The sequence below is a fragment of the Xiphophorus couchianus genome, chromosome 19 (genome assembly GCF_001444195.1).
Source record: "Xiphophorus couchianus chromosome 19, X_couchianus-1.0, whole genome shotgun sequence".
NCBI classification, from domain to species: Eukaryota; Metazoa; Chordata; class Actinopteri; order Cyprinodontiformes; family Poeciliidae; genus Xiphophorus; species Xiphophorus couchianus.
Window position 1 is genome coordinate 3,033,198 of NC_040246.1, and position 18,410 is coordinate 3,051,607.

At 42.4% G+C, this 18,410-nt stretch overlaps 1 protein-coding gene across 3 annotated transcripts in view; it reads right to left on the bottom strand.

The window, feature by feature from the left end:
- Window positions 1–2,959: 2,959 nt before the first annotated feature.
- Window positions 2,960–18,410, bottom strand: part of pcnx1 (pecanex 1) — a 41,437-nt gene continuing 25,986 nt past the window's right edge. For all 3 annotated transcript variants that reach the window (XM_028000551.1, XM_028000552.1, XM_028000553.1), the window contains 19 exons: window positions 18,017–18,122; window positions 17,809–17,901; window positions 17,430–17,580; window positions 16,093–16,234; window positions 14,451–14,628; window positions 14,238–14,346; window positions 14,007–14,136; window positions 13,848–13,906; window positions 12,686–12,901; window positions 11,481–11,734; window positions 10,554–10,784; window positions 10,206–10,306; window positions 9,470–9,620; window positions 8,333–8,563; window positions 7,974–8,248; window positions 7,670–7,848; window positions 5,656–6,086; window positions 4,918–5,058; window positions 2,960–4,230 (listed from right to left, as the gene is read on the bottom strand). In XM_028000551.1, the coding sequence (XP_027856352.1) occupies window positions 4,090–4,230; window positions 4,918–5,058; window positions 5,656–6,086; window positions 7,670–7,848; window positions 7,974–8,248; window positions 8,333–8,563; window positions 9,470–9,620; window positions 10,206–10,306; window positions 10,554–10,784; window positions 11,481–11,734; window positions 12,686–12,901; window positions 13,848–13,906; window positions 14,007–14,136; window positions 14,238–14,346; window positions 14,451–14,628; window positions 16,093–16,234; window positions 17,430–17,580; window positions 17,809–17,901; window positions 18,017–18,122 (3,319 nt within the window). In that variant the 3' untranslated portion in view covers window positions 2,960–4,089. The remainder of the gene's footprint in view (window positions 4,231–4,917; window positions 5,059–5,655; window positions 6,087–7,669; window positions 7,849–7,973; window positions 8,249–8,332; window positions 8,564–9,469; window positions 9,621–10,205; window positions 10,307–10,553; window positions 10,785–11,480; window positions 11,735–12,685; window positions 12,902–13,847; window positions 13,907–14,006; window positions 14,137–14,237; window positions 14,347–14,450; window positions 14,629–16,092; window positions 16,235–17,429; window positions 17,581–17,808; window positions 17,902–18,016; window positions 18,123–18,410) is intronic.

Consider the following 18,410-nt stretch of genomic DNA (forward strand, 5'->3'; position numbering starts at 1 on the left):
CACTTTTATGGACAGAATTTCTAGGCGCAGCCAAGGTGTTGAGGGGATCCGATTTGGTGGCCTTAGGATCTCATCTCTGCTTTTCGCAGACGATGTGGTCCTTTTGGCTTCATCAGGTCGTGATCTGCAGCTCTCGCTGGAGCGGTTCGCAGCCGAGTGTGAAGCGGCCGGGATGGGGATCAGTGCCTCCAAATCCGAGGCCATGGTCTTGAGCCGGAAAAGGGTAGAGTGCCTTCTCCGGGTCAGGGGGGTGTCCTGCCCCAGGTGGAGGAGTTCAAGTATCTCGGGATCTTGTTCACGAATGAGGGAAGAAGGGAGCGGGAGATCGACAGGCGGATTGGCGCAGCGTCTGCAGTCAAGGGGGCGCTGTACCGGTCCGTCGTGGTGAAGAGAGAGCTGAGCCAAAAAGCGAAGCTCTCGATTTACCGGTCGATCTACGTTCCCACCCTCATCTATGGTCGTGAGCTTTGGGTCATGACCGAAAGAACGAGATCGCGGATACAAGCGGCCGAAATGGGTTTTCTCCGTAGGGTGTCTGGGCTCTCCCTTAGAGATAGGGTGAGAAGCTCAGTCATCCGGGAGGGACTCAGAGTAGAGCTGCTGCTCCTTCACATCCAGAGGAGCCAGTTGAGGTGGCTTGGGCATCTGGTCAGGATGCCTCCTGGACGCCTCCCTGGTGAGGTGCTCCGGGCACGTCCCACCTGGAGGAGGCCCCGGGGAAGACCCAGGACACGCTGGAGGGACTATGTCTCTCGGCTGGCCTGGGAACGCCTCGGGATTCCCCCGGAGGAGCTGGAAGAAGTGGCTGGGGAGAGGGAAGTCTGGGCCTCCCTTCTGAAGCTGCTACCCCCGCGACCCGACCTCGGATAAGCGGAAGAAGATGGATGGATGGATGGATGGATATATATATATTTTTTTTTTGTCATGAGATAGTATAGTATCTATGAGATAGTATCTCATTATAATGAGATAATTTTTTTTTTTTTTTACAGAGTGGCAGAAACGGGCTTCCATAGCAAGGCGATCCAAGCAGAAGGGGCAAACAAAAAAAACAACAAAAAAACCTCCCTCAAAACTTTCTTTCCCTTTTCCGTAGAGATGCAAGCTGTCATTAGAGTCTAAGACATAAGGGCTCTAAAAGCGCAGAGATGAACAGGAAGCTGGAGCTCTGAGGGAGAAACATGACTCGCATATTCAGCAGAAACTAGGCTTCACTCTTAACTCAAAGATTCATCGATGTGGATTCTTCAGCGTCCGGAGCAAAGCAAGCCATCATGAAGACAAAGGTTACACTTTGACAATAAATAAATTAAAAAAAATCGACATGTTCTACAGATCAATGCTACTCTGAAGTTCCGATAAAAATGTTCTGGAGATAAGAGATTCCTCAGAAGAGGACGCGAGGTTTGAGTGCAGCATCTACAGATAACAAGAACTCATGAACACATGAAGTTTATGATTCCTATTGATAAAGCAAACAGAGTTCAGCAAGAGGAACAATTTTCTCCTTCTCACATTAGTTTGTACTTCTTTTTTTTTTTTTAGCAGCAGGAGCAAAGGTCAAATGTGTACGTGTAGAATTGTTTTGAATACAATTGCTGCATTGTTTCACGATTCAGCGCAACAAAGAGGTGAAGATCTTTTGGTTTTTTTTTTTGTAAAGTAAGGATTTTCTGCTGAAAGGAAATTATTTTTATTGTTACACAGATCTTCAAAAATTCCAACACACTCACGGATATTTTTAAATTGCACAAATAAGAACAAAACTTTCAACAAAAGTGCCTCAAGTCACCTTGTTGTGCAGTTTAATACGGTTTTATATGCAGCAACTCCGTGAAGCCCATCTGAGGCAAACACATGCCGACGATGCTTCTGTAGTTTGGATTATATTAATAAGTAGAGTCGTCCTCTAGATTTAGCAGATCAACAGAACTTGATCCGAGCAACATCCAGTCAGCAGGCGGACTAGTCAAAGTAAACAGACTCACCTTCCTGTAGTCAGATGGGAGGATGCAACATGTAGATATGTTGCTATAAAACGTCCCCCAGCAGCTCATCGGTCACAACAAAACCTTTAATATCTTCCATATGTTAACACTTCTGCTCATCTTCATTGAAAACAAAACAACAGCAGCAACAAAAAAAAACAGTAAATGTGTTTTTACCTGGAGAAAAAGAGACTGCTTTGAACATGTGCCACAGATGTTCTCAAATATTTATTTAGGTCAGGGAATCCTGAAAAAAGGACGATGATAAGAAAATCTGTTACCTAACCTTTTGTTTTGCATGAAATTCCTGGATATGTGGTCTCGGAGCAATTTTTATCTTCTCCATTCTTTACTGAACTGAGTTTATTTGCTTAGATCTTGTGTAAAATACGGAAGTATGCAAGGAAAAGTAAGTCTAAAGACACAAAGCTTACAGTAAACCTTGATTAAATAATTGGGGGGGGGGGAAACTTTAATGTTGCTGTAATAACCCGGGGTACAAAACCTAAATTCTACCTATATTCTATTCCTCCTCTGAGGTTCCATTCTGATAACTAATTTTAGAGTTTCACTTTAAATTTTTTTTTTTTAAACCACCTTGTAGGAACTTATCTCTTGTATTAGTTTGAAGATTTATTTTTACTGTACCTATTTACTGCAGTTTGTCAAATTAAACTCCTTAAACTTAATGCGGTAAACAAACACAAAGCAATTTTACAATTTTTTTTACAAACAAAGAACTTAAACCAGTGGTGTTCATAAGTGCTCATATCTGAGTTGAACATTTTACTGGCTGTATTTCGATATCACCCGCTGCTCTGTGTTGGATCAGACCAAATAAAATCCAGATAAACGAGAACAAAGTCAGCGTGGTTTGAGAAAATGTGGAAGGACAAATATATTTGAAAGCTGCCGTAAACTCTTCTGAAATGTCAGCCACTGAGTCGACGGAAAACACAAAATGAGTCGAGTAAAGAGAACAATAAATCAAACTTTTTATTTCTCCATATAGAAAAGAATCAAGTTAAATAGTGAAACAGTCCATCGAAAAAAAGCGGCATCTTGTTTTCAACTGATGGTCCTTAATACATTAAGCTTTGTCCCAAAAGGAAAAAAAAAAATACTATGTTCACAGTAATAAATATCGAAAACAAAATCTTTTAGATATAGACATTATATATATATATATTTGTGTAAATATATATATGTATAGATAAATTCATATACAGTAAAAAGTTATTTTCAAGTTTATCAAACTGAAAAAAATCGAAACAAAAATGTCCGAAAACAGAATAATGATTGCATTTCGTCATTCCCCAAGGCATCGGTAACCATGGTCATTCAGAGTCTGTAATAAATAAAACGTGATCTAAAGATTGTAGTGCATCACTGTAAAAAAAAGAAAGAAAAAAAAGAAAAAGTAGTGCAAGTTGTTTAATTCTTTGCGCAGCGTAATCTTGCAAAAAAAAAAAAAAAAAAAAAAGAAATCTAACTAATCCACAAAAAGGAATGACAACAATCAAGCAGAGTTGCTTGGGGACCCACTTGTCTCCGTTCTGCATAACTTCCTCTGCAGTCTTGGCAGCCCAAAAAAATAATAATAATAAAGTGAGAGAAAGCTTTAACTTGTATGAAACCATAGCAAATCATAAACAGAATTATTTGGCAAAAAAACCCAACTCCTCTGGTCTTACGCTTTGTAATAATAATAATAAAAAAAAATCTAAGAAAACCATAGATGCGGTGCATAGAAATGAAATCACCAGCAGTAAAGAATAACTTAATGTAAGCGTTGTTTACCGTCATGCAGCATTTCTGAGATGCGACGCAAGGCAGATACTGTGGATGCAGCAAAGCGTGTACGACGAATGGAGACTCTGCCCGCGTTTGCACGTTTCCCTGGCTTCCTTTCCCCCTCGGCGCTGAGGAACGGGAGCGAGGGGGGAAGCTCCCATTTCCACATTGTCTGCAGGATCTGGCATCCTGCTGAAAAGCCACGGGGCGGTGGAGGGTGGAGGGTGGAGGGTGGGAGGAGGCCTGGGTGTCGCCACACAAGCAACCTGGTCATTGCGTGCGGCTGCGTGTGCTTGGCTGAATAGTCTCAAACCTCGGCACCCAACTCGATGACCCCAGTATCAATGATGGGCACTAGCTTATCTTCCACCTGTACCAGCAGGATGGTCTTGTTGATGTGGGAGCGACTGGCTGGGTCTCGGCTACAAGGCAACCACCGGTGAATCACCTGCAGGGGGCGACACAGGAGGCGCATCAGTGAGAAGAAGCAGCCAATCACATTTATGAGGCAAGTATGGAGAGGAAACGGGAGTATTTTATTCTTTTTTTTACGCTGGGCGGCTGCTACAGTAATTAGGTGACTTTAGTCAACTTAAAAGTAATGAACAAAAAAATAAAGAAAAAAATAAAATCTTGCCTCTTGTGTACGACAAGAGTATTAGAGCCAGGCTACGAAAAAAAAGTTTTATTACGAGAAAAAAAAGTTATAATATTGCAAGAAAAAGTCACAATAAAGTCATAATAATACAAGAATAAAGTTTACGTCAAAATGTCGTAATATTTTCAGAATAAAGTTGTAATAACATGAGAAAAAATGTCATAATAATACCATAAGACATAATACTGCCAGAGTGAACATATGATGACAACGTTGAAATATTACCAGAATAAAGTCATAATGCTACAAGGAAAAGTCAAATGACAATAAGGTCAAAATAACACGCTCCATGCAGTCACAGTCCTACAGTTGACAAAAAAAGAAGTAATAAATATTCTTATCGTCATTTTTATTGTTATCACAATAGCACCACAAAATATCGTGATAAAACTTAAAGTCCATATCGCCCGCCCCTAATTCTAACGGGAAAAATTCGGATTTTGTAGCTGAACAAAGTAACGTTCACGGCCGACTTACATGACCTTCCATGCCCTCGACGGGGCTCCAGTCCCTCCAGCAGGTCCGTCCTGCTCTCAGTCTCGTCGCCTCGTCGGGCCACAGCAGCTCCTTCCGCTTCGGCAGGTTGATGTTCTCCAACACCTGAGTCACGTCCACGATCTAAAAAAAAACACAGACTTAAATCAGAGCTGATAAATTCACAAACACACAAATCTGACAAGCATAACGCTAGAATGTCTTATATTTAAAGGTGACCTGTCATGCTTCCTTGAACAGTTTAAGTTCCAAATAATCTGCTGCTGGCCACGCCCCCCCAACTCAACGTCTACACTCGCACATGAAAACGGCTGCAAACAGATGCGCAATTGTACAACCGTACATCTTTGAAAAGCACAAGTGGAGCCTCCTGCACAATCAACAAGAATGTAGCACGTTGTTTCTGGATGATAAGTCAACAGTAAAACACTTATCTTTTCCAGCAGCCATTTCAAGTGATAAAACCAGCTGACCAAACATGCTGAAGCTCCGCTGAGGTTGCTAGGTAACGGGCAGTGCCTGCTGATTTGTGACGTTACTTTCTGGAGGTTTTTGACACAGCTCTTTTTCCAGACACCAAAAAACATTAACGTATTACCGAAAAATGGTTGGGTGGGTTTTTTTAAGTGCTTGGTCTGTTTTTAGAAGCGCAGGAAACCCAAATGGACAAAAGAATGCCTTTTGCATAATACATCATCTTAAAAAAAAAAAGTCCCAAACCTGGACTCTGTACGAGATGTCGTCTCTTCGTACTGTGGAGACGGTGGGGTTGTGCTGCTGCGGGTAGTGGTGGTGGTTGTGGAGCTGGCTGAGCGGGTCCGTCACGGCGCTGCACACACCGTCGTTTCCCAGCAGGCCCACCAGGGTGTGACGCTTGCAGGGCGGGATGCTGTGGCTGGAGAGGGAGGAGGACGGGCCGGCGGGGTCGGACGTGGAGCCCAGCCGCAGCTGCAGGGAGGTGGGCAGCGTGCGCAGGGACAGCTGGCTGGTGGAGGAACGGCGGCAGGGCTCCAGGCCCGTGGCGGAGGTGCGCAGCGACGAATGACGGCTGCTGCTGTAGCGGTAGGACGAGGACTGGCTGGTCATGGAGGCGCGGGCCGGGGACTGACGAACCAGACCGGACTGAACCGACTGGGAGCTCTGGCTGGTGCCTGGACGCGGAGGTTCAAAGCAGATCCAATAAGTTTTGTTTATAAGACGTGCGAAAAGCCGGCGGCGTTATTTAATCTCAGAAACAGAACAGCTGTTCTGGGAAGGACTTAGAGAACATTAAGGAAACCGCGTCGTGAGGACTAAGGAACACAGAACATGGTCTGTCTGTTCAATCTATCATCTGAAATTAGAAAGAATATTACCCAACAGCCCTACCAGCACATGGCCTTCCATTTAAAATGGCAAACTGGGCAATGAGAGCATTAATTAGTGAAGTCGCCAAGAGGCCTATGGTAACTCAGGTAAAGGTTTCATTTTCCAGCAGGAGAACCCGAAACATTCAGAAGGAGCTACAATGGAGCAGTTTAGAGATGCACTGACACCAGCCCTGTTTGGCCCGCTACAATAATCGAACTCTAGTTTGTTTGTCTTTAAAAGTCCGGTTTGTTTGGGGAGGTGTGAACGCCCAACGAACTCTGATATGGACCAAAAAAAGCAAACTGTGGTCTGCCTAAAAGCCTAGGTCTTGGTTTGGTTGAAGTGAACTCTGGCGCAGGTCAAATACCAAGCAGACCGGAAAGTGCTTCAAAAGCAGGAAGCCGATTGTAGCGCAGGGCATTCTGGGTAAGTAAAACCAAAATAATGCGCAAGAGGAAGAAATGGCTCGTGGTCTTTTACCAAAGACAAAAGAGAAATCCTATAAATGCTCAAATCTGATGCCACTCTGTTTTTGTTTTCATTTCCTGAAGAAGTTAGTCGCGCTCAGTGTCTTCTTCTGCAGTTTTTGTCATTTCCTTCAGTAGTTCTTGGTGCAGCGCCACCACAGGCGAGGAGGGGAACAGGTTTTTCAAAAGGTTTGGTTCGTTTGAACCGTACCGTCTGAAAATGTAACAAAAGCTGCAATTTCAGCATTTGTCAGGGATGCTCAAACTTTTCCAAAACTGTCAAACTGATAACGCATTTTATTTTTAAAAATCTTTTAAAGTTTATCAATAAATTGATTGAGTTTGATTTAATTTTGTCTGCTCAAAAATAAACTAAAAGTGAAAAACTAGACTTTTGTAACTGTAAATAAAAATATATCCAAAGGGTGTTTAATAACTGCTCTTAACAGACAGGCAGTTCTGGATGATTTATTTATGTTAGTGTAAGTTAAGTAGCAATGACGGGATGTTGGTCACTCTTTTACATGTGCACCTTGGGCTATCAAAGAAGCTGGAAGGATCTTTGCATTCAGAAAGCTATGATGCATAACCACGGCAACCAGGTGTTTTTTCTTTCTTTTTTTAACAATCGTGTCTCAAAAGCAGGAAATGCTGCTGTGGAACATTGCCCAGATACTGAGCTGTAAGACATTTATACAGCAACAGTCTTCAGTCAGAGGCCTCGTTAGATTCATTGCTAGACTGACTGCTACCACAGCATCACAGCGACTCTTTGAAGACACGTGGATCATATGATTTACAACACCATTTAATTTCTCTTTAGAATAAATAAAGTATTTTTTTTAATTGAGTCACATAAAATTCCACTAAAACCAGTGGACTGTTATGTGGCAAACATCTTAAAATAGTCGCCTCACCTAGAGAATGGGGCTGGTAAGAGTGAGGGGGAGCGGGTCCGGTGGTTCCACCGTGTGACACCGAGCTCTGGTGAGAATCTCCTCCCGTCCCATTCCCGCTGCCGCACGACAACCCCCCTGCGTCCGAATCCTCGATATTCCCTCCACTGTTACAGCCGGCACCACAACCTTTCCTTAACCTGCAATGAAAAAGGCTTTTGGTCTCATTTTTACCCAACATATTTAACACACACACACACACACAACTAGCACATCAGTAACGTTGTGCTGATGTGGAAGTGGGTTTCCATAAGCGTCCCGGAACCTGTGCCAGGTGCTGACGACAAAGTTGCGGATGTTGGCGATGCTGATGGGCCCTCCCAGGATGTGTCCGAGCTGCGGGTGTGTGTTGCAGTAGGAGGTGGTCAGCGGAGACACGTAGATGGGATACCCGATGGGCTGGTCGCAGGACGAGTTGATCATGTTCCGCAGGGCCTGCTTGGCGTTCTGGATGCTCCCACGCTCAGGATTTCTGTTTCTCAGGAACACCAGCTCCTGCTGCTGCCCGGCCCAGAGGCCTCGGACGCATTCCTTGTTCACCTGTCCCGCAAAAGCAGGAGATTCTCGTTAAATCAGCGTGTCGAACAACGACGGTTGGCTGATTCCAGTTCGAACTGGTGCCACCTTGATGACGCGGAAGCTGAGGAACCGGCGATTGAGCATGATGATCTTGTACTCGTTGGTGCCTTCGTCCAGCACGTGGCGCAGGGCGAGGAGCGACGGGGCGTTGGACAGCACGGCGCTCCTCCAGGCCGGGTCACCCTCGTGAGCGATGACCAGGTTCTGCTGGTGCGACGAGATGGCCTCGTAGAGAATAGCCGGCTCGTCGTACTCGTCGGGGGACGTGAAGTGGTCCTGCAGGAGAAACACACCAGCGGATGATGAGATGGCGTCTCAGTTGAGCCTTGCAACTTTTTTATAAAATAATCTGTTTTTTACGTATTTTTCAAAATCTGTAAAAAATAGAATTGACTGAGACAGTTAATCTGTGAAATGACCAAGCTCCTCTGCCTTCTCCCAGTGCTCCCAGTGCTAACTACACAAATACACCGTTTGGTCAGAAACAACCAATCAGTCAGGAGGAGGTTCTTAGCACTCATGTGTTGCAAAAGTATTCATACCAATCACACTTTTCACTTTTTTTCTGAATACAAACGTAGTATATTTTATTAGGGTTGTATGTGATAGATCAAGACAAAGTACCATATACTGTAACTCTCAAGTTAAAGGAAAACATTTAATCTGATAACCCTTACTAGCTAGCTAGTATATACTCTCAAGTTGAATGAAAATATTTATCAATAGCCTAATACCATTTATGGCTAGCTGATTAGCTCGCAAGAATATCAGCTAGCCCTTGCTAGCTACCCTAACACACCCTTTCTAGCTATCTAGTATATACTCTCAATAACTGGATATATTAGGGTACATTTTAGGGTTGCTAGCAAGGGCTGGCTGATTCCCTTTCTAGCTAGCTAGCTAGAAATGGTATTAGGTTACTGATAAATATTTTCCTTCAACTTGAGGGTATACACTAGTTAGCTAGCAAGTGTATATTAGCAGCTAGTAGCCTGAATCGCCTAGAGTCACCGAACGGAATGACAAAAAAACAAACGTAAAATATGCAAGATTAAATAGTCCTGCCACGACAACATTTAAATAAAATTTTATGAATGCAAGACATTTTAAGGCCTTAATTTTAGATACATGAATTTAAGACTTTTTAAGTATGTGCGAAAACTCTGTTACAGCCTCGCTCACCTGGTGTAATTTAAGAGACATTCGGATTCCAGGCACCACAACTTTCCTGAGCAGTTCCATGTCTGCGAAGATCCACTCGTCTCGCACGGAAGAGATGCGGAAGTCTCCTTTAAATAATGCATGCAGTCCATAAAGGAAAGACTCCAGATTGCTGAGAGGGAAATCCGAAAGAAGAGATGGAAGTTTTAAATGCTGCTATCCGTCTAGTGTTCACAGTGTGTAGAAAAAATAATCACACCAATCAAACTTTTTCACATTTTGCCATGTTCCGAATACAAAGTTAGTGTATTTTACTGGGATGGAATGTAATAGACCAATGCTGTTTTTCAATAACCGGATAAATTTAATGTGGGTTTTTATAAAGTAAATATTCTCAATTGGATGTAGTTCAGGACTTTGACTGGACCGTTCTAACACACAAATTTATTTTCATCTAAACCATTCCACCATTCAACCGTTAGCGCTCACATGCTGCAGAAGTATTCATACAAATGGAAAAATGTTTGGATTTTTTCCGTTTGTAAAATAGTTAACTCGCTATAACTGAGGAACAGCTGCAATTACAGTGAAATCAAATCACACACAACTGGATACTTTAAAAGCTTGTGACAAAATGTACAAAAGTCACGGGGGACGAGGAATCCCCCTCCTGCTGCTGTTTAGCTTTTAAAGCACACAACATGCTGCGCAGGCGTTGTAAATCATTCACTTGTCATAAAAAAGATGACTAGATAACCTGGACATGTGATGCGCTGCCGTTCCCAGCGCTCTCCTTCCCAGGACGCACAGGCCGAAGCAGAGCAGCACGAGAGGCGAGTCTTTGTCACTGTTGAGCGGCTGCAGGACGAAGCAGAAACAGGAAAGTCCCGTTAGGCTTCATAGCAGGTGGAGTCAGCTGTTGTTTTAACGTCTGATCAAATCCAAAATGTTTACAACTGGATCAGACCAAGTGTGTGAAGCAACAAAGCATTCCCTCCAATCAGCTTCAACACAAACCAAACTGTGCAAAAAAAAAACAAACCCCAACATAAATCATACGCAGAAAAGATTTTAATCTGATCAGATATATTTTTTTGAGGCATACCTTAGCCCTTTGAGAGTTACAGTACTGGATCCATCTCAGGTAGACGCCACAGAAACTGTCTCTGGAGATGCCCGCCAGCCGGTGGTCGTAGTCCTCGTCGATGTTTGGATTAAAGGTGGGATCCAGGTCCACGTAGTTCCTCTCGCCACGTCCTCGCAGGCCCTCTTTCATGGTCTCATTAGACAGCCATTCCTCCAGCTTGGGTGAAGCAATCACATAGTAGATGATACCCTGAGCCCAGAGAGTGACAAGTTCAGATCTGTTCTCAACTTTCAGACAATCAACTGAATCATCAAAGTGTCTTCAAACAGTGGCTTCGCCAACTTAAACCTCAGGCGTTTTTCAGAAAGCATGAAATTTAAGACCTGTAGCACGACAGAAATGTACAAAAGAAAATCAAATATTTTATAGTGTCAAGCTTTTGTGATAAGGACGCACGTAGCATTGTGTAGCTTAGCAACAGCAGTGAGCCACTGGCGAACACATACGTTGTCCAGCCAACTGCCAATAAATTTACACTTAGTCGCAAAAAAGTTAGCTGGCTAGCTTTTAGCTAGGATATATTAAGAGCTAGTTAGCTGAGACCTGAACAGCTGTGAGTCACAGAACTGCGTGTGAAAAAAAAACAACAAACCTACACATTAAAAATTGAATAGTCCTGCTAGGCCAAAAAAATTAAGACCTGAATTAACATATTTAAGGCCAAATAAGTAAAAAAAATTAAGACATTTTGATTGAAATTTAAGACCTGTGACATGACAGAAATGAACAAAAGAAAACAGCATGTTTTATATAGTCGTGCCACGCTGTTTTGATCAGTACGTATGCAGCGTCGTACGGGTGTCCAAAATGTCTGAAAATGAAAAACAAACAAACAAAAACCCACACACACACAAAAAAAAACAAAACACAAATGAGAAAACCAACCTTAACATAGTAAGTGGTGAGGATGCGCCGCAGGTCGAACACCTGCAGCATGGAGGCGGCGCTGTTGTCGGTGATGCTGTAGCCCTCCAGAACATATTTGGTGACCAGAACCTCCCAGGCCAGCCAGCGCTGACCGAAGGCAGCGTTGAAGGACAGGATGTGAGGGAGGTGGCCCGGCTCGCAGCAGCAGCAGCCCTCGTCTTCCTCCACTCCTTCGGTGATGGCCTCCACTTCCCTCTGCTGGCAGTAAGTACCTAAAAGAACAAAACGGAAACAATCACAAATGAGAAGGAGAGTGATGATTTTTAACTTCTGCTGTCCATAAATGAGTTGAGATTTTCAAGCGTTTATTTCCATGACGATAAAACCCCAATAAACTCTGTTTTTACTACAATAGGGAGCTAATTCCTTTTCTATTGTACAGACTACTAGCTAAGCAACCTTTTCCACACCATTTCACTATATCATGCTTTGAAAAACAAGAAGTTGTTGGGTTTACAGATAAAGAAGCTGACAAGCTGGTGACTGTGTCAAAAGGTTCACGGCGTCACATGCTGCTGGCACCGCTGCCGTTTCATCAGGTCCGCTGTGTAGCACAAACCCTCGAGATAATTGACTTAGAGTCACGCTGATAAACAGCAGCCAGGTGTGTTTTCCACTGCAATGAAGCGTTAAACTGAGGTAGTAAAATAATTTATTTATATGTTTGTGTTTTTTTAGCTCATTTGGATCTAAACTTGCTGAGTAATTGTTTACATGTTATTTATTTTTCAAAATCTTAGAAAGGAGAGAAAACAACAACAACAACAGAAGAACTAGTAAACAAAGAAAGGACTCAGCCTCATTCAGGCAAATCAACCATTATTTTAGTAATCGATTATTCCGGCGATTAATCAATTAATTGCCAATTAATTGATTAATCGCTGATGATCTTTATCCAATTAATAATTGGATAAAGATCATCAGCACATTCAGCCCCCAAGTCTTGCTTATACAACAACAGCACTCAACAGCAATACAGTGGAGAGCTGGGGTGTTGATTATTTTTTGGATTAACCGGTTAATAATGGACAGTACGAGACGATTAATAAAAGTTTTGTCTTTTTTCCTTCCTCCTGAGTCATTTTTCCGTCATATTCTCCGTTATTTAGAAAACAGACATCATTTTAAAGGCCACAACGCCGCTACCAAATCTCCAGCCTCACCTCTGAACTCCAGGCCCCGGAGCTGGAAGGTGACCAGGCCGTTGCCGATCTCGATGAGGTGCACCAAGGCGTTCAGGTAGTCGGACGCCAGGATGAAGCAATCCCCCGTGCTGAAGTTCCCCCAGCGGCCCAGCAGGAGGTCTCCACACAGGCTGTGCTGCAGGGAGCGAGTGAGATGCTCGTAGAAGATCGAGTTCAAGTTGTTGTCGTCCGATCCTGAGAAAAGGCGAAATGAAGTCGGGACTCAGACGTCGCATTTTAGAGGCTGCGCAAACATGGTAGAGATGTGTAAAAGAGGCCTTGAAGCGGCAGTACTGTTGTGTTTTCAAGGCACATAGTGAGATTTTAGAGCACAATTAAGTAACAATGTTGCCATCAGTTGTTCTAAAAATGCTATATGTATTAAATATTAAATTTGACTTTGTAAATTAACACTTTGAAATTGGGCCTCTGCCGCTATAAAAACTCCTGCTCTTCCTGAAACTCCGCCTTCAGGAAGTCATCACAACATGGCTCCTCTGTTAACCCTTTAACAACGCTTTTATCAGCATTTCACTGAGAAGTAGCTCCTCTAATGAGCTCAGCGCATGCTCAGTTCCAGCAGGTGTTTGCTAATTGCTGCTGGTTAGTCTGAAGGAGCTGAGTGGGGACTCGCAGAGGAGGGACACCATGTGAGGCAGAAGCTTGGAAACTGCAGCTCCAAGGAGGAGCTGCGTCTTGAAGGCGGCACTCGCTTGGTCTCCCCTGGGGTTTTGCACAGCTGAATGGTTGCCACCGGAGAATAAAGGTTTTCTCAAATATGCAACACTCCAGATATGACTTTAATAACATTATAACTTTCTGTAAAGCTCAAAACAGTCAATTTGACATAATATTGCCCCTTTACAACATATCTAGCTTTTAGCAATGCAGCGTGATCTCACACTGAGAAACGTAAGAATGGTTTTATTACTTTGAGCCAGTTATTTAATTAATTCATTGGGGGGAAAATTTTCATGCTGATATCTGAAACAAATTGAAATTGTTCCAAAGACATACAAAGTGGCGAGGAAGGTAAAAAAAAAAAAAAATCCAAAGCTCGCCGTTTGAGAACTACTTTAAGCCTCATGGTCTGTCTCTGTCAAGATTTCTGGCAACAGATCAACGCAAAACGACAACTCACCCGGATTTCTGTCGAGCTGAGAGGCCAGCCGGGTGTTCGAGTGATCGACTCTCTTGGTGCTGCTCAAAATAAAATAAAAAACAAATAAATAAAAATCAACCACCTTAGAAACGCGGAGACAGGAACAAACAGGTGCCGTCGTACGACAGCGTTGCCTACTTGTAGTCTCGCTCCCAGAACTTCACAGGCCGAACATAGGAGGTGATGAAGATGGCGCTGCCGAGGAAAGGATTGAGGGGAGTGGAGAAGACTGCAGACACCACAGCCTGGACAAACAGCATGGCGGAATCTGGGCGAGCTCGAGTCAAGGCGCCGTGATGACAACGAGCTTAATGAAGTGACTATTGAAACCGAACATGTCAAACGGCTGAGTGCAGGGCCGAAGGATACGAGGCACGGCGAAGGGCTGAGCGAAGGCATGGAAGGCTGAGCCCCAGGTGATTTGCCACGGAGCGATATAGGTGTAAACAAAGTGCAGCTTGTAAAAAAGCTCCCACAACTGTAAAGACAGAAGGAGGGAGAAAACACACGTTCTGTCCACCAACACGGTCCCAAATGAACACCTCCAAAAGTCGCGGTGGATTTCGATTTGCTGCCGCTCACCTTGCTGAAAACAATGGACATGAGGAAGAGGTCCAGCAGCAGCGTCTCGGACAGATGGCGGTAGTCGAAGGTGAAAAACAGGACGGTGAAGAGGATGGTGACGTACTGGTAGGTGGGGCTGCTGTAGCTGTAGCGGAGCAGCTTCAGGCCAGCCACTGTGATCATCAGAGCGCCGACCCTGGCACAGCAAGCACCAAAAAAAAAACAACATTTTACTGCATTTATTTTGAGTAAATGTACTTCATGTGGAAAGAAATGCCACGTGAAGAAAAGAGTTGTTTTTAAGAGGCCCACGGTTGTACTCAGCAGTCAACACGAAGTTCTCATCCATGTAATCGTCCCGGTAATTATTGCGATGAACGGCAGTGTTGTTGTTTTGAGGCCATTTTCAAGGAACATTTTGAAAATGCCGTAATAATGCAAGTTCGTCCTTTCACAGACGGATGAACTTTCATTTTGTGAACAAACCTAACACTCGTTAAGTCTTTAGAACACTTAACTACTGAGAACACGGGGACTGGAAGATATTTTAAACAACCAAAGATGAAAAATAAAACCCACACACAACTGAAACCATAAATAAAATGGATCATGTCGTCTTTGTAAACAGAATTGCCCTTTAAAAAAATATTAATGGTCAGAATGGAAATTACGGAGCTTCATTTTAATTTATTGTGTGATTAATTGATTAATTGCTTATTGCAACAGGTTTCTAAGTATCCTCGCTTTCAAGCCCAGTCCAGCTGGAATGTTTGTAGGTGAAAGGTTCGATCCTGAGCTGCTTTTGCGCCGTTTCCTGTCTTTACATGCATGCTGGTGTTATTATGCATGTCTACGTATCAGGAAATAAAGGAGGATTTCGTGGACCAACAAGTCCTATTATTACGCCTTTAAAGTAAGGATGCAGCACCAGATGTGGGTTCGTTCTAAGCGTCGGCTGCATGTCGACATCAATAATGTGGAATTCGCAGCGTCCCGCTGCATCATGAGCGGGATACGTTACTTTTCCCCTGTAACTTTACGTGACTTTACATTACATTGACTTGCTTCATTTTTAAAAAAAATTTTTATTAACCACCTGGAAATGAAGCTTTTTAGTTTAAGCACCCAATATTATGAAATCATCTGCACAGCATGGTATGAAATGATGTTGTTATACAGACATTGAAGGAACATTTTACTCACAGTTGTGTCAAATCTATAAACGCGGCGGCGACAAAAAAACTATGTCATTTGGCATAGTTTTTTTGACGTGTATGAGGAACAACTTTTCTGTGAGATTTCAGCTAGCAGGAAGTATTTGACAAGAAAAACAGAAAGTCACGGATTACTAACAGAAAATTTCTAAAACCCCCCCCAAAAACAATCAAATTAAAAAATTGGAACATAACCTGTGACCTTGTTGTTTTCATAATTTAATTCAATTAAAATTTGAATTTAAATGTTTATTTTTTGTGATTTAATACTACAGCAATAAAACATTTTTTTTTCGTTTTTTTTTTTACTCATATATTACTAGGGTTTCCCACAAATGTGTCTAAAATAAGGCAAAACATTGTATATCCCATTGCAAATTTGGTCGCAGACAGACGAAATGGAGGTAAAAGCACATGAATAATACATCAAAATGTAGACTACTCACTCTGTGTCAAGTTTCTTTGGACTGGCGAGTTCCCTGGCGCTGCCACTCAGCTCGTTGAGGATGACGAGCGGGTAAAGGACGTTCTTCTCGACAAACAGCAGCCACACATGGAGCTTTTCAAACCACATGACGTGAGCCGCATCTGAGAGGAGACAAAAGGTTCAGAGTTCAGCTCGGCGGGACGGCCAAAACCCGAACAGGCAGAACAGGCATTTAGAAAAAAATAAAAATAAATAAATCGGTGATCGGACAGAAAACTACAATCGCTGCACCCGTTTTTAAAATGGCATACCGTGATACTGTGAAAGTGTTTCATACTGTTAATTTCTTCTCAAAGCCGTCCTGCTTTAGCTGCTGTCACAGTTTATTTACAAATTAGATGACTTGACAGCAGCTGGTCAAGTAAGGGTTTTTATTAGGGGTGTCAGAATAAAAAGGGGTGAACACAAATGCACACCAGTTGTTCATTTCTTATCTGTAAATAATTTTGAAAAAAGGTGACATTTTCACATTTCTATTTGTTTATTTCATTCATTTACAGTTCGAAATGAACATGTCACATGCCGACATAAAGAAAGGTTTTAAATGAAATGGAGAAGTTTGAAGAAAAAACATCCTGCATGATCCACCTCTTCTTTCAAAAGTCGATTAAACTATTGTTTAAACAACTAAACGTCAATCTACAGCTCTGGGGAAAAAAAATTAAGAGACCACTTAAAATGATCCCTTTGTCTGATTTTACTCTTCATAGGTACGTGTTTGAGTAAAATTAACATTGTTCTTTTATTCTATGAATCAATAACAACATGCCTCTGAAATTCAAAGCAAAAATGTTGTGTTTATTTGCAGAAAATGAGAAATGGTTACAATAACGAAAAAGATGCAGTGCTTTTTTTAATAATGCAAAGGAAAAAAGTTCATATTCATTTAGAAACAACAATGCTGATGTTTTAACTGAGGAAGAGTTCAGAAATGAACATTTGGTGGAACAACCAGGAGGTTTTCAACAGGGTTCAGTGAGGTGGGCTCTTCATTTTTTCCAGAGCTGCAGATAAATGGGTCTATAAACACAAAAAGGCAACGAGTATATATGGAAATAATAAAAATAAGAAAAAAAACCCACGATATTTTAATAAGAAATATTGATCTACTCTCTTTGTTTTTTCGTATTTCCTCCATGAACAGAAATACATTGCTCCGTTTGTATTTCTGTTTATTTCATTGTACGGCGTATCGCAGAAAACTTCTATATATTTCACTGAAATATGCGGCTGTAATTTCAAAAATGAAAAAAATAAAAAAAAGGGTCAAAGCTTTAGAGAGCGCCGTTTGCTTACCTCTGACTTCAAACTGGTAGTACTCCTTTGTTTTGAGCAGCGGGTGAGAGAAGCAGTACCAGGGCAGCTGCTTGCGAACTTGTGGGAGCAGGTAGTGGGTGAGGAGTCCCACCGTCCCCAGCAGAGCGTACAGGACGTAACTGAGGAAGGGCTGAGGAGAAAACGAGGCTGTCATTAAACCTAAACGTTACATCTTCTCAATCCGAACACGCAAGCAGAAACAAGGGGTCAAAGGTTTTGTTCACGGACGCTCCTCGGACAAATGGAAGCCTAAAAATCGCGCGAGACTTTGAAAAAGTCTGCGGCCATGTTGCGAGCTTTACTCATTTCCTCCAAAAATCATTGACTGTAGTTTTCAGAGCTAACGTTTTTACTGTACCTGGAGTGCTATGAACACTGTGCTGACATGTATGGCAAAGTAAAGGACAGCAATGACCACACAGACAATCAGGTCCGACTGCAGGCGCTCATTCTACACATTTGAAAAGAAACATCAGGCATGAGATGAGAAATTGGTATTTAACAAAATGTCATGTGGCTGGTCTACGCCTAACCAGAGCTTAGAGGGCTCAGGATGCCAGACTCACCACCGAGGCCCTCAGCTTGTCCGGCAGAGGGTCCTGCACCTCAGACAGGGGGTCCTCTGGGTTCTTGTCTTTTAGATTTGGCAAAATCTTGGACTGTATCAGTGAGCTGCGAAGTAAGAGGAGAAAATAATAAGTTCTTCTCGTAACTTCCCGGGCACAATTAATTTATATATTTTTTCCTCAAATGCCATTATCTTTTATCTCAAATTCCACAATGTTACAAGTACCCAGTAATGGTTGACATAAAAAAAAATTCACTAGTTCAGCAGAATTTGTTGTCTTTGTTTATTGCTTTAAAAACTACTAGTAAGTCTTTGAAAAATATTTTTGTAAAAAAAAAAGAAAAAAAAGTCACATGAATATTACATATACATGTGAGCACATGGAAATAAAC